General features: G+C 37.4%; 3 protein-coding genes across 3 annotated transcripts; 2 read left to right on the forward strand and 1 right to left on the reverse strand.

The window, feature by feature from the left end:
* Positions 1 to 7,184: 7,184 nt before the first annotated feature.
* Positions 7,185 to 8,343, forward strand: FOMMEDRAFT_96679 (glycoside hydrolase; the record flags this gene model as incomplete). Its single annotated transcript, XM_007271211.1, has 7 exons — positions 7,185 to 7,244; positions 7,300 to 7,313; positions 7,372 to 7,727; positions 7,783 to 7,868; positions 7,928 to 7,949; positions 8,005 to 8,225; positions 8,278 to 8,343. Coding segments are annotated over 7 exons (825 nt in total), but the record flags the coding sequence as incomplete, so codon positions are not given.
* A 1,153-nt stretch (positions 8,344 to 9,496) lies between these two features.
* Positions 9,497 to 11,895, forward strand: FOMMEDRAFT_114304 (cytochrome P450; the record flags this gene model as incomplete). Its single annotated transcript, XM_007271318.1, has 13 exons — positions 9,497 to 9,629; positions 9,686 to 9,783; positions 9,850 to 9,941; positions 9,989 to 10,032; positions 10,106 to 10,203; positions 10,267 to 10,439; positions 10,505 to 10,755; positions 10,813 to 10,879; positions 10,937 to 11,164; positions 11,221 to 11,457; positions 11,515 to 11,547; positions 11,609 to 11,637; positions 11,692 to 11,895. 13 exons carry the CDS (start codon positions 9,497 to 9,499, stop codon positions 11,838 to 11,840), a joined length of 1,632 nt encoding a protein of 543 aa, XP_007271380.1. The 3' UTR covers positions 11,841 to 11,895.
* Positions 11,896 to 12,335: 440 nt separating this feature from the next.
* On the reverse strand, positions 12,336 to 14,120 carry FOMMEDRAFT_23728 (uncharacterized protein). The gene is made up of 15 exons (XM_007271172.1): positions 14,056 to 14,120; positions 13,983 to 13,992; positions 13,902 to 13,921; positions 13,714 to 13,843; positions 13,624 to 13,652; positions 13,544 to 13,574; positions 13,457 to 13,489; positions 13,330 to 13,406; positions 13,214 to 13,268; positions 13,068 to 13,163; positions 12,974 to 13,003; positions 12,879 to 12,923; positions 12,789 to 12,815; positions 12,660 to 12,726; positions 12,336 to 12,605 (listed from the first exon to the last, which is right to left on the reverse strand). The coding sequence occupies exons 1-15, from the start codon at positions 14,113 to 14,115 to the stop codon at positions 12,440 to 12,442; spliced, it is 876 nt and encodes a 291-aa protein (XP_007271234.1). The 5' UTR covers positions 14,116 to 14,120; the 3' UTR covers positions 12,336 to 12,439.
* Positions 14,121 to 14,590: the final 470 nt, after the last annotated feature.

Genomic DNA, 14,590 nt, shown 5'->3' on the forward strand with positions numbered 1-14,590 from the left:
ATAATGCAATAATAAGTTTGAATTCTCCTCCAGTAACACCAAATAGACAAAGACAAAGGAGAAGACAAGATAATCGATACCAATCAGAACAAGAAAGTCCCAGTCATAGGAGGCGAAGAACACCTCAAGGAAGTCCCTCTGGATCACCACATTGGAATTATACTGAGTTAGAGAATCCATTTATTAATCCTCCTCATTATAATTCAGTTTCTCCACCTCCTCCACCTCCTCCACCTTTAACATTACCTCCTATCCCACAACCACATCGAACCTCTTCTCAATTACAACAAGTTATGAATCAAAGGCAAGAAATTCTAAATGCTCAACTTAATCCTACAAGAATATATAGACATTCAGTAAGAATTTTACATACTTATTATTTTTATTATTAAAAATTTATATAATTATAGATACCAACTCAATCACAACAAAATACACAAACATCTTCTACTTATGAGTATGAATATGAAAGATATCAAAGAACTCAAAGGCAAACTGTATGTAACTCTTTTGTTTTTATATTACTAAAATACTAAAATCTTATTTATTAGTCTGTTAATAATAATCAAAATCAACAATATGAAAGACCCTATACAAGTACTACAAACACGCCAACTTATTCTCAACAGTACTCTTATGAAAGACAATATCAGAATAATACAGGTAGAAATAATACTACTTATTATCAGCCACAGAATTATTCTACTACAAATCCTGTACAATCTCAGCCTTTAAATACTTCAGATAGTAGAAGATATAGACAGTCAAACAGTACATATTCGTCTGTTGCACCTACTCAGCAACAGGTAAATTATCATTTACATTTTTATTATTTACCATATTATGATTTATCATGTAACTATAACTATTATGCAGCCAAATAATTATAACTCGAATATTAATGTAAATTACAATGAAGAAGTACATAATACACAAAATACAATACAAAATAATGAGTTACAAGAGGTACTTTAATTATTACTAATTTTTACTATTACTAAGTAATATAATAACTAATATAATTATTAGAATATTGAAAGACTTGATAATACTATTAATAATACTATTCAAAATCCAGAATTACATCAGGTATAGTTTTATATCATTATAAACTATTATATACTAAGTATTATTATTATTGTTTTAGGAGTTAAATAACCCTTTTGAGAATGACCCTTTTGCAAGTATAATTAATGAAGAAAATCAAGAAATACATCAATGAATTTTTATCAGAAATGGTCTTAATTATGCAAGAGATCCATCTATTACTACTACAAGTATTCAATATTATGATTTAGGAAATATGAATGTATTGTGTCGATTTTGTAATGCTTTACATTGGAGATGTGAACAGACTAAATCAAAAGGCTCAACTATTACAAATCCGAAATTTGCTATGTGTTGTTTAAGTGGTAAAGTTCAAGTTCCTTTACCAAGACTTCCTCCACCTGAACTTCAAAAACTATATGAAGGTATTTTTTACTTTATTTAATACTTATTAACACTAAATAAATTTGTAACTTTAAGGTGAAACCTTAGAGTCAAAACACTTTTTATCTTCTATTAGAAACTTTAATAATGCTTTTGCATTTACAAGTCTTGGGATTACAAATAATGTATCTATACATACAGGAGGTCCTTTTTGTTTTAAAGTAAATGGAAAACTTCATCATTGGATTGGAAGTCTTCTTCCTACAACTACAGTTACAGGAACTACACCTCAAAGGTATTTATTCTTAAATACACTTTATAAATTTTGTTTTAAGTTAAAATACATTATAGACAATTTGCACAAATCTATTTATTAGATTCAAAAGATGCTGCCATTCAACAAAGGATTCAAAATAATCCAGTTCCTCTAAGGAATAATGAACCTGATATTTCAAATGAACAACTTAGAAGAAATGTTATGTCAACTATACATGATATAATTATACATTATAATCCTTGGGTTAGAACATTTAAAACAGCAAATCAGCGAATTCAAAATAATAGAGTTAATCAAGTTACTTTAAGACTTACATTAGATCCTCAAAAGGATAGAAGAAGATATAATTTACCAACAGCAAGTAAGTTCATTTGTTTTTAACCTATTAATTTATTATATTAATATTTATACTAATATTAATTCATTCTAGATGAAATAGGTCTTCTTTTACCTGGAGATGGTGATGCTCCAATTACAGGAGAGAAATGGAGAGATATTATTATTGAAAGACAAGGGAATCAAAATAATATGCAAAGAATATCTGAAATTAGTCCATTATACAAACCTTTACATTATGTTGTTCTTTTTCCTTATGGTGAACTCGGATTTTCTGTCAATACAATAAAATATATTGATGAAGGTATATAAATCAAATACAATTAAGATATATAATACTAATTAAATTACTTTTAGAGAATAGACAAAATCATCAGAATGAAATTCAAGAAGAGGAAATACAAGACAATATTAATATTGAAGTATCAAGTGGAAAAAGAGGTTATGTAACATTAAGAGACTATTCAGCATACTCAATCTTTTGTAGACAAAACAGAAGAAATGATCCATTATTTCTTTCAAAAGATCTTTTTCAAGAATTCTTAGTAGACTCTTGGGCAACAATTGAACAACATAATCTTAATTGGATTGTTCAAAATCAAGAACATATTAGAGTTGAAACTGCAAAGGGTTTAATGGATAGACTTCCTGAAGATACTAATTTAACTGATATAGGTAAAAAGATTAATCTTTCTTTAAGTTTTTTTCAAGAGTTTAATATTTAAATAATATAGGTAAAAAGATTATTCTTCCTTTGAGTTTTTCTGGAAGTGCAAGACAAATGCAACAACTTTATCAAGACTCAATGGCAATTGCAAGATTTTTCAAACATATTGATTATTTTATTACAATGACAGCAAATCCAAAATGGCCTGAAATTCAAAGAGAATTAAAACCTGGACAAACTGCAGCTGATAGACCTGATTTAGTTGTTCGAGTTTTTCATGCAAAAGTTCAAGCTCTTATTGAATTTATAATGAAGAAAAAAGTCTTAGGTAGATAAGAATCTTTTTATCTTATTATTATACTAATTATATTATATTTGTTGTAAGGGAACTGTGTTGCACATATTTATACTATTGAATATCAAAAAAGAGGTCTTCCTCATATGCATCTTTTATTAATTATGCATGAGGATTCAAAACTTAGAACACCTCAAGATGTAGATGATACAATTTCTGCAGAATTACCAGACAAAGAAAAAGACCCAGAATTATTTGAATTAGTTGCTTCTTATATGTATCATGAATGTCGAACAGGTATAACTGGCTGTTTAGAATCAAATAGTAGACCAGGTAAGATCTTTATATACTTATTTTATTCTATAATCAGTTTAGACAGAACTTATTAAATAAATAAAATTCTTATTTAGGTCAGAAATGTAAAAAGGGATTCCCTAAATCATTCCGAGATACAACTACATTTGATGAAGATTCATATCCAAAATATAGAAGAAGAGATAAAAAACAGATTTGGATAAAAAATAATAAAGAAATTGAACTTAATAATAACAGAGTTGTTCCTTATAACAAAGTATTATTAAAAAAATTTCAATGTCACATTAATGTTGAAGCCTGTGGTTCAATAAAAAGTGTTAAATATATTCACAAATATATTTATAAAGGTATGCCTTTTATTACTTATAATAATACACTTTCTTACTTATTAAATAAAGGGCATGATAGAGCAACAATTGAACAAGTACAAGATAATGAAGTATTACAATATATTGACTCAAGATATATTTCAGCACCTGAAGCTGTTTGGCGAATTTTGTCATTTAGAATGCATAGTGAAGTTCCTCCAGTACAAAGACTTGCAATTCATCTTGAAAATGAACAATCTATCATTATTAATCCTAATACTGATACTCCTGAAAGATTGCAACAAAATATAGAAAAGGATACAACATTAACTGCATTCTTTAAATACAATAGAAGTCATACAGATGGACTACAATATGTTTATCAAGAATTTCCTCAACATTATGTTTGGAATAAGTCAAAAAAAATATGGACAAAACGAAAAAGAGGGTTTTCAATTGGTAGAATGTATTTTATATCTCCAAAAGAGGGTGAAAAGTTTTATTTAAGATTACTTCTAACTGTTGTTAAAGGGCCGAAATCATTTCAAGACTTAAGAACAGTTAATAGACAAGTTTTTCCTACATACAAAAATGCATGCATTGCTCTTGGGTTATTAAATGATGACAATGAAATTGATCAATGTCTTTTGGATGCATCAAGTTATCAAATGCCTCATCAATTAAGAAAACTGTTTGTTTTACTTTTACTTGAATGTTCACCTTCAAATCCTAGAAGACTTTGGGTAAAATATAAAGAACACCTTTGTCAAGGTAACTATTATTATTTTATATAGTCAAATCACAAGTTTTTATACTAAACTGTAACAATACAGGTCTAATTAATGAATTACAAATGTATTTACCTCAAAACAATGATTTTCCTCAAGAATTCATTGAGGACTATTGTTTATACCTTCTTTTTAGTTGGTATACAAATAGTACAGATAGACAATATCCAGACACAATGCCAATACCAAATGAAAATTGGTCACAATTACTTGGAAACAGATTTTTAATAAGTCATAGACAGTATATACTTCAAGCTGAGGAGTTTACTACATTAGCAAATCAAGAATTTGAACAAATGAATGTAGAGCAAAAGAACTTTTTTGAATCTGTTTGTGTTTCAGCAAGAGAAAACCTTGGAAAATGTTTTTTTCTTAATGGTCCAGCTGGCACAGGCAAAACATTTTGTTATAATGCAATTTGTCATCGACTCAGAAGTCAAAGTCTTATAGTAATTTGTGTTGCATCATCTGGAGTTGCTGCACTTTTATTACAAGGAGGAAGAACTGCTCATTCAACATTTAAAATTCCACTTGAACCAGATGAAAGTTCTACATGTAATATTCGAAAAGGTACTCAATTAGCTGAACTTATCAAAGAAACAGCTTTAATTATTTGGGATGAAGCACCTACTCAAAGTAAATACTGTTTTGAAGCTGTTGACAGAACTCTTAAAGATATTAAAGATTCAGAACAATTATTTGGTGGAATTACATGTGTATTTGGTGGAGATTTTAGACAGACTTTACCAATTGTTATTAAAGGTTCAAGAGCAGAAATAATTAGTAGAACATTAAGAAGATCACAATTATGGCCTCAATTACAAGTTTTCAAATTAACTCAAAATATGAGATTAGGCCTTAGTGAAGAAGATCAACAATATTCTAAATGGTTACTTGAGATTGGAAATGGTCAACACACAGCAGAGAATGGTGCAATTACTTTACCTCAACAAATGAAATGTGGAAATACAGTTGAATCACTTATTAACACAATTTATCCAAACATTCAATCATTAGATCCAGAACAAGAAATTTATACTTCTGAATATGATGATTTCTTTTTAAATAGAACAATTCTTTCATCAAGGAATGATGGAGTTCAATCTATAAATGAAAAGATCTTAGAAATGTTTCCTGGAGAAGAGGTTTCTTATTTTTCTGTTGATAAAGTTTTAACTGAAACTGGAGCTGATAATACAAACACAATATTTCCAAGAGAATATTTAAGTTCAATTACTTGCTCTGGATTGCCCCCCTCTACTTTAAAGCTTAAAAAAGGTGTTCCTTTAATGATTTTAAGAAATCTTAATATAGAAGATGGGCTTTGTAATGGAACAAGATGTATTCTACTTGATTCAACTAGAAGACAACTAAAAGTTAGACTTATTTCTGGAGATAAGAAAGGTCAAATACATTTTATTCCAAGAATCAAATTTCACCCATCTGAAAAGCATATTGGATTTCAAATGGAAAGACTTCAATTTCCAGTTTGTTTAGCATTTGCAATGACAATAAATAAAGCTCAAGGCCAATCTGTAACTAATGTTGGAATTGATCTTAGATCTCCATGTTTTACTCATGGTCAATTATATGTTACACTATCAAGATGTACATCTGTTTCAAGAGTTAAGGTATTATTTCCAACAGAACTTAGAGATCCTGGACAAGAATTTGTTACTTATAATGTTGTATTTAAAGAGGCTTTAGTATGATTGTATTTAGATTATATTTATTATATTTATTACTACACTAATAGAATTATTTATTTATTTCTATTAAACAGTACAGAAATTACATTTGAAACTATTATTAAGAGGGGGTCCAGGGGGCAAGCCCCCTGACTTTCGCCGAAGGCGAAAAAGCGAAGCTGGTTATATCTCACTCTGAGCATTCGAACGTAACGTCCATACTAGCAAAATGCTCACAATTTCCTTTGCAGGCATGTTTTGTTGCAAAAACACTCTGAAACAGCTCTCCCAGGCTCGATTTGTTCTAAGAAAAGACTATATATTGCAGAATTTACCTGTTCCTACTAAGCCTTCTGTTTCAAATATTTTATACATTTGAATACTAATGCTTGTCAACAGTTTTGCTTACTATTCGTCATACAGACTCGGACAACATCCATCAGACATAATGTACTGTGCATTTGCTGAGAAGACACAGACTATAAATTGACGAGTCTAGCTTAGCCTTCTTCATTCACTTTCAGTAGATTCTCACTCGAAGAACACTTTCTCTCTACAATGCTTCTCAAATCTCTAGCTTCTTCTCTTTTTCTTCTAGCGTCTCTCCAGTATCTGCCTGCTGTAGCTGGAGCTCCTCAGCCCTGTGACTGCCAAAGCGGTACTTCTGCAGGGACAGGCTCTTCTTTATCATCAGTCGATGCATCTTCGGGCTATAAGTCTGCTTCTGGGTCTTCACCCTCGCACACTATTCCCGCACTGTTACCTGCTCTTGTGAGCGGTGGCCCTTCTCCTGGTGCATCGGGCGCCTCATCCTCACAGTCAGGTTCCTCAGCAGCTGTACCTACTGCTCAAGGTCGTGGGTCGGATTCTGGCTCTGAACCTTCACAAACGGATTCTGCATCATCACCAACAGGTAGTTCGACTGGTGACGACTCTACTCCTAGTGGATGCTCATCTTCCAATACAACATCTCCTGATAAGTTATCCTCTAATACTAAATCTTCTGGTGGAGCCTCAAATGGGCCAAAGGTTCACTGTTCAACCTCTTTATAATTAACATTCTCTAATAAGATGTGCAGTTTGTTATTTACAGTGACAAGTGGGTAACTAACGCTCTCCCTGATGTATCTAAACTTGAGGTCAGTATCCTAAAATTACTTACTTTATACGCCGTAACTGATTTGTGCAATGCAGGGCTACAACGTCTTGTGCGTATAGCGAAGTCTGACGCAAACTTTCTTACCTGCTGATCGCTTTTCCCTATAGTGCGTTATCCTTCCTCCTGAGCACTGGTGCAGCGGATCAAGCCATGGCCTGGCAACAACTGGATGACAATACAAGAAAGAGCCTCAAGAGCAAATATGAGAGTGCTGGTATCAAGGTCATTGTTTCTGCTTTCGGTGCAACGGAGACGCCTACTACTGCAGGTGCCGATGCGACAAAGGTTGCTAACGATATGGCTAATTGGGTAAAGAAGTATAACGTTGATGGTATTGATGTCGACTATGAAGACCTTGGTGCTATGAATGCTGGTGATGGTAAGGCTGAGGAATGGCTTGCTACTTTCACTAAGACTCTTCGCGGTCAACTTCCTCAAGGCAAATACATTATCACCCATGCTCGTGAGTAGTCTCCTCTGTAAATCAATTTCACAGAACTCACTCCTTGCATCTGTAGCGCTCCCGCCTTGGTTTAACAGTGAAAGCTACAAGGGTGGAGGATACCAGAAGGTGAACAAGGAAGTCGGCAACATGATTGATTGGGTAAGCTTCTCCGTGTTCAATTCTATATAGCTCGTTGCTTACTGACATACCTGTCTCAGTACAACGTCCAATTCTACAACCGTAAGTAAATCACCCTTTTGGAGATAGGCTTGAGCTGAAATATCTTCTTCCGCAGAGAATGACTACACTGATTGTGACAGCCTTTTGACCAAATCGAAGACTAAGACATCCTTGTTTGAGATTGCGGGCACTGGTGTTGACAAAAACAAGCTCCTTATAGGTAAACCTGCGACAGCAGCGGATGCAAGCAACGGCTTCATGGACACGAAGACTCTTGCGGGTTGCGTCAAGCAAGCGAAAGACAAGGGCTGGAATGCAGGTGTCATGGTCTGGCAGGTATGCAAATTTCGTTCGAAGAGTGGAAAGAATATTACTTACGCGATTGTAGTACCCTAATGCTGATTCGCAGTGGATCAAAGATGTTCGTGGAGACGCTTTCCCAGTGGGCAAGTAAGCATGCACATAGCAGTCTATACGATGTTTCCGCGTCAATTATTCGCTATACATAAGTTATCTATCATTTCGATATTCTTTTTACTTGTATTTGGGTGATTCTCGTTTCAATCGTCCTGTAGAGCAGAGGCGAACAATAGATGCGTACTTGTCTTGGTGTTTTCGAGTACGTTTGCACCTTTGGTAACCGAACGCTTGTGTAGTTCTGAACTGAGGATATGGACGATCTGCACAGTGACACAGTCCGAATCGGATTCGGAAGAAAGTTGTGCATCCCTAGAATTCGAGAAATAAATTACGGATGCAAAAATGCATCACGTGGTCTATTCTCGGCTAACCCGGCGATGTTCTTATTCCTCCGCGTACTCAATCTAGTCCAGAAACTCGTTAGTTTGACCTGCCAGTCCTTGAATTTCCAGCTCCTTAGACGGCTCGATTATTCTCCGTGGTAGTTTCAGCAACTTGAAACTTTCTTGCAGAAGTGTCAATAATTTCAAATGACGGCGCGTAGGCTGTAGAGACTGCAAAGCGTGGCGTCGCTAGGGAAGAAAGAAGAGGAGATTGACATTCTGATAGACGTTGCTGAAAGGGAAATTTATGAGAAGCACCCCAGAACGCTTCTCGTATACGTATACGGGAGCCTGACCTTCTGATGCATTTCTAGGTTCCACCTATCTTCTGGATCTTGTACGACTTATTAGCTATAGACTGTCCTCGAAGGCGGTGCAGATTCCCATTCTATCCTGTTCAACGGTGCTTGGGACGCCCTAATCTCTTCTGAGACTGGTTTGCTTAGGGAGATTTGAATAGTGTCTTGACAAGGCAAAGGTTTCTTTTGCTGGGTCGCGGTATCGTAATTGCACGCAGTCGCTAGAATCATGCTACAATTTCACCGGCAATTCAGGTGTTCCTGAACCTAATATTACGCCTCGTCCTCTTGTTGCTCCCGCTCGTTTATCATGACCCTATCTTATGTATTGCACCTCAGACACCCAATTGATTTCTTTGGATTAGCGAAGATTCGGGATGTCGATGCGACATTCGCCTCGCTAAAGTCCAGGCAAATTTATTTTGACACTGGTTGCGTGCGGGATTATAAAGGTAACACGCCCCATAATCACCTGTAGGCTGCATTTGCGTCTGACCCCCTAGACATGGATCTTTCAACCAGAGAGGTTGTAGCCGCTTCCATCGCTGCCTTTGTCGCTTGGCGACTCCTACGGTACCTCTCCACTCGATCCTACTTGTCCTATATACCGGGGCCGCCTTCAACATCATGGTGGAAAGGTATTTTGACGTTCCCGTAGATCCATTGTCGTGCTTGACATGCCATTTACCGACAGGTAACTTCGAGGCCTTCTATAGTCCGGATGGATGGGCATTCCATCAAGACTTGTACAGGAATTATGGAGGCGTTGCCCGTCTTGACATGGTTCACGGGGTGAGTATATCATTTAAACTCGGAGAAAGTCAACAATCCGACGTTGACCGTTATCTTTGAATCCAGAGCCAGGAGCTCTCTGTGGCTGATCCGCTCGCTTTACATCACGTTCTAGTCAAAGAGTCGATGATCTATGAGGAAACGGAAGTGTTCACAACGTGAGTGACTACAAAGCGTCATGAGACGCAATCTAACACACGCATAGAACATTTGGTCTCACGATGGGCCCGAGTTTACTGGCTACTCAGGGTATGCATCGCTATTTTTCATACTTCCGATTGAAATCATAATTGACATCTTCCCATTTGCCCCGATACTGCAGGTGAAGTGCACAAGAAGCAGCGCAAAATGCTCAATCCCGTATTCTCCCTAAAGCACATGCGCGACATTCTGCCCATGTTTTATCCTATAACCTATAAGGTCCGTATATCTCGCTGAGTTATAATCTAGCGATGCAATGTTCTTATATTGTTTGTTATTTAGCTCTGTGACATCCTGGAAACCGAAGTTGCAAAAGGCGAGAAATACGTTGATGTCATGAAGTGGATAAGCCGCTCTGCTCTTGAATTCGTCGGTCAAGGAGGATTTGGATACACATTTGACGCTTTTAATGAAAAATCGAAGAATGCATACAGCGAGGATTTGAAGGAGCTCCTGTATGTAATATCTTCCGTGTTCTCCGTGTTCCCTTGCTGAACTCTCTTTTCGTAATTTTGCACAGGATTACCCTCAACAAAATCGACTTTCTTCGTCAATTCTTCCCATTAGCGGTTAAGCTTGGCCCTGCATGGCTTCGACGCAAGCTTGTCGGACTAGTACCAGTGAAAGATGTCCATAGGTTGGCAGAACTCACAGATATCATTGAGGGCCACTCGAAGAAAATTCTCCACCAGAAGAGAGATGCTTTAGCAAAGGGCGATGATGCTGTACGTGAACAGATCGGACGGGGAAAGGACATCATGAGCATTATACGTGAGCCTTTGTTCGTTTCACTACCCATTCAGCAGTCCATCTGACGTACCTTTCTAGTGAAAGCAAACTCGGAAGCGAGAGGGGATGACCGCGTTCCTGATGGGGAACTTTTAGCTCATATGAGGTGAGTTGGCTTTCGCAATAGTAAACATTGAGTCGGCTGACGCCGGACGCATTATAGTACATTCATTATGGCAGCACATGACACGACTACTTCCGCGACGAGCCGCATCCTGTATGTCTTGTCGAGGCGACAGGATGTGCAAACGAAGCTCCGAGAAGAGCTCCTCGCGGCTCGTAGGGAACATGGCGACATTGACTATGATTCACTCATGGCTCTACCATACCTTGACGCCGTCTGTCGCGAGACGCTGCGTGTTCACCCACCTGCTACGCACATCAATCGCGTGTATGTGTTCTTTGTAGGATTTCTTTTGGACATATTTCTTATCATCTATGTGGCAGGACCAACAAAGACACTGTCCTTCCACTGCTTTGGCCACTTAAGTCTACCGACGGGAAGACTGAAATCAAGCAGATCCCTCTCCGAAAGGGTACTGTTGTACACATCTCTATTGTCGGCGCGAACATGAGCAAGACTATCTGGGGTGAAGATTCCGAGGAATGGAAACCAGAACGCTGGCTCAAGCCCCTGCCGAAGAGTGTGGACGACGCGCACTTGCCTGGAGTGTACTCGCAAATGTAACGTCTTTAATTGAATTCTACATCTACGTTGTTATTTACTCGCTTTCTATTCAGGATGACTTTCCTCGGAGGCGGCCGTGCTTGCATGTACGTCTAAGAGTTATATTAAAGTTGTGCTTTGCACTAAAACCGTCGTTACGTTTTCTAGCGGATTCAAGTTTGCTGAAATGGAATTAAGTGAGCCTCTGCCTTAGCCTTCGTCCAGACGCAATTCTGATCAAATTGTTAAAGAACTCGCCCTCTACATGTTGCTCACGAAATTCCTCTTTGAGCCGGGACCAGAGATATCATGGAAGATTGGCTTTGTCCAGCATCCTGTTATTAATGAACCAGGATTCGAAAACGGTACTGTACCCCTGAAAGTATCGTTGCTGGCTTAGGCGTGAGGTTAGACGGAGCTAGGATTGTGTGCATAGCTTGCTGGACCGGGACCACCACATATGTTCACTAACCAATGCGCTTTGTCGCGTTGGATTTAATTTATATTAATATGATCGTTTAATGTAGATAAATTTATAAATCTTATTTTGCCTTTGGAGTGTTTTAGTCGTGGATGCCCACATGTTGAGACTTGGCGAGGTTGGCACCGGGTTGGTGCCTCATTATATCCATCCCACTCTCGTGTTTCGCTTATATCGTGTTGTCTTCAGAGGTAACCTTCTTTGTCTCTTAATCTACCAGAGCCTGTAAATATGCCAAGTTCCTGTACGAAGTAGAGTTCTATTCAATAAAGTCTAAAAAGGGTAACAAGAGTGCTTAAAGTTGCACAAGTTGGAACGAGCAGTATAAATGTGTGCATCTACATACAGTAAAATAAGTACCACTGTAGTCAAATGGGATTCATTGCACGTCCAGCATCGAATGATGGAACAAGTTGAAATGGGCAATGTGAATATGTGTAATATATGTACGGTGATAAAAGTACTACCACGGCTGAATAAGATCCATTGCACACTTAACATAGGATAAGAATACCTCTTTACATCGGCTGCATTTCAATATCATCGCTATGGTTTACATAGGATCGAAGATGCACCTGAGGGGCGGACGTTGTAATGACGTGCGAATGTTGTGTCTGAGTCGGAACACCTTTGATCTGGAGAATGAGTCTGTTGCAGCATATACTGTGAACAGCTGCTTGTGGTCTATTAAAAAACAGCTATTAATATTTCAGAAAGCGTAAAGTAATGGGGACACACGTAAGGAGAAGGTCGGATATTGGTGGCGATGCCGCGCTAAGTACAATAATATTCGCCATTGTCATGCCTGGAAGGGTACCTCGCTCAACAATTACTCTTCAGAACAGAATGCCGAACAAATATTCGCACAGAGTATTATAGCAGAAAAGAAGACGCCTAAGCAACATATTATATTGATCAACTCCATGATCAAACATAAAGCAAGAGCTGTCTCCTTACCACTGTTTGATATTTGCTTCATGACCATTGATTGTGGCATTTTGGCTGGGCTCTACAGTCAGATCACCAATTAAAGTGAATACATGTCGACTAACCGGCCCTAACCAACACGGCTATTAGTGCAACTATGTAAAAGAAGAGTTCATGATACTTATATCAGGATAAATGAAATCAAAGATTTGTCCTCACTTGCTTCTGAGACAATGACAGTAACCATGGCAGGTATTACAGGTTGCCGATTCATATTTATTATACAACCAGTAGGGAAGAGAGGTAGATTAACGGCTTTATAAGCATCAGTATACTGGTTTACGTGCATAACAATGTGAACAGACAGGTAGTTGCTTTGAGAGTTATTGATATCAGATAAAATCCAGGAGGGACAAGGACCTGTAGGTTTGAAGGAAATCATAAGTTTGCTATAATATTCATCAGTAAATGTTTCATAAACCAGATTGACAGCTATAATCATGAGTAGAGCCGTTCTTGTGCGTCCCCAGATAGCATATGCTCGAGTGTACAGGACCACTAAAACATCAGATTATGTGTAACCAGAGTGTTATGAGACTAGGACCCACATTCTGCAAAATAATACTCAGCAGTTGTGAAGGCTATGTTTTCATGTCAATGACATGTGAATATAGCTTTGCCAAATTTCGGCATACCGCTGCATATCCGAAAGGCAGTAATACAGCCCTGGTACAAGTATTAGACCTCCAATCCAGGAGAAAGTGTGTTTACTCACTCGAGCAGATGGATCAAGAGAAAGAATTACTGCAATTAAGAACGTGGAATTGTCAGTCCCATGATAATGTACGTAAGACGTTCACTGTACAATATAAGTCACCGGAAATCGCGCCGAACAGGATATACCGATTCAGTAGGAAGAGGATTTTGACAACAGAAAGGCGTGAGGGCCAGATGAGCTCCTTCTCACGTCCTATTGTCAGCAAGTAGTCGTATGTCTGAAGGCACACATCATTGTATTCAATACACGTTAAGAAAACAGAGTAAGAGACATACCAAGACAGTAATCGTTGCAACTTTGAATATGGCAGTGAATAAGGGATAAGGCAACAAACTCTAAGGGTGAAAGAAGCAAACCATGCATCATCTATATGAATAAACAAATGAATAAATAAACAGTATAGAGCAGTAGACAATCCTGATCACAAACTCGCAGAATATACCACTCTGATGCAAGAGAGACGATTTGACTCGAGTCAAGAATTGCCATTAAAAAGTCCTGGGATCTAGCAGCACGAGTCGTCTTAATTGATTGAGGTGTTGTCCTTTTAACCACATCCACGGACAATACGCAATGCCATTTGTCTTGTTCAGATCAAGTGTTCTTTGTGTCATGATTCATAGTGTCTGTTGGCATCTAGAAATCAACTTCTCTAAGGTCCGTCGTGCACGATGGAAGTGATTATGTTCTACATTAAAGGGTAAATTGCATAACAGTGGGAGCGTCATTCTGATGAGAACGAGTGGTTGCGAGGGTGAAAGAGGATAATCAACAACATTGTATTAATAAAAAGATAGTGAGTCTACATCGGGCATGCTCTGGTGAACCCCTAGGGAGCGTAACGGTCAACAGACTGATGCTTTGATATCAGAAGGCTGCGGGAATGTAACTTCTAGCTTACTTTTCCAGATGACAGTCAAGAGCAGTCGATGCGACCCGTAGCTCTCACGAAGAATGAATCCTT

The sequence above is a fragment of the Fomitiporia mediterranea genome, assembly GCF_000271605.1.
Source record: "Fomitiporia mediterranea MF3/22 unplaced genomic scaffold FOMMEscaffold_16, whole genome shotgun sequence".
NCBI classification, from domain to species: domain Eukaryota; kingdom Fungi; phylum Basidiomycota; class Agaricomycetes; order Hymenochaetales; family Hymenochaetaceae; genus Fomitiporia; species Fomitiporia mediterranea.

Coding starts and splice junctions, on each gene's coding strand:
- FOMMEDRAFT_23728 (XM_007271172.1), bottom strand. CDS start 14,115: ATGGCAATTCTTGACTCGAGTCAAATCGTCTCTCTTGCATCAGAGTGG. Junction 13,269..13,329: donor TGATTATAGCTGTCAATCTG/GTTTATGAAACA, acceptor TCAAACCTACAG/GTCCTTGTCCCTCCTGGATT. Junction 13,004..13,067: donor TGTCATTGTCTCAGAAGCAA/GTGAGGACAAAT, acceptor TCTTTTACATAG/TTGCACTAATAGCCGTGTTG.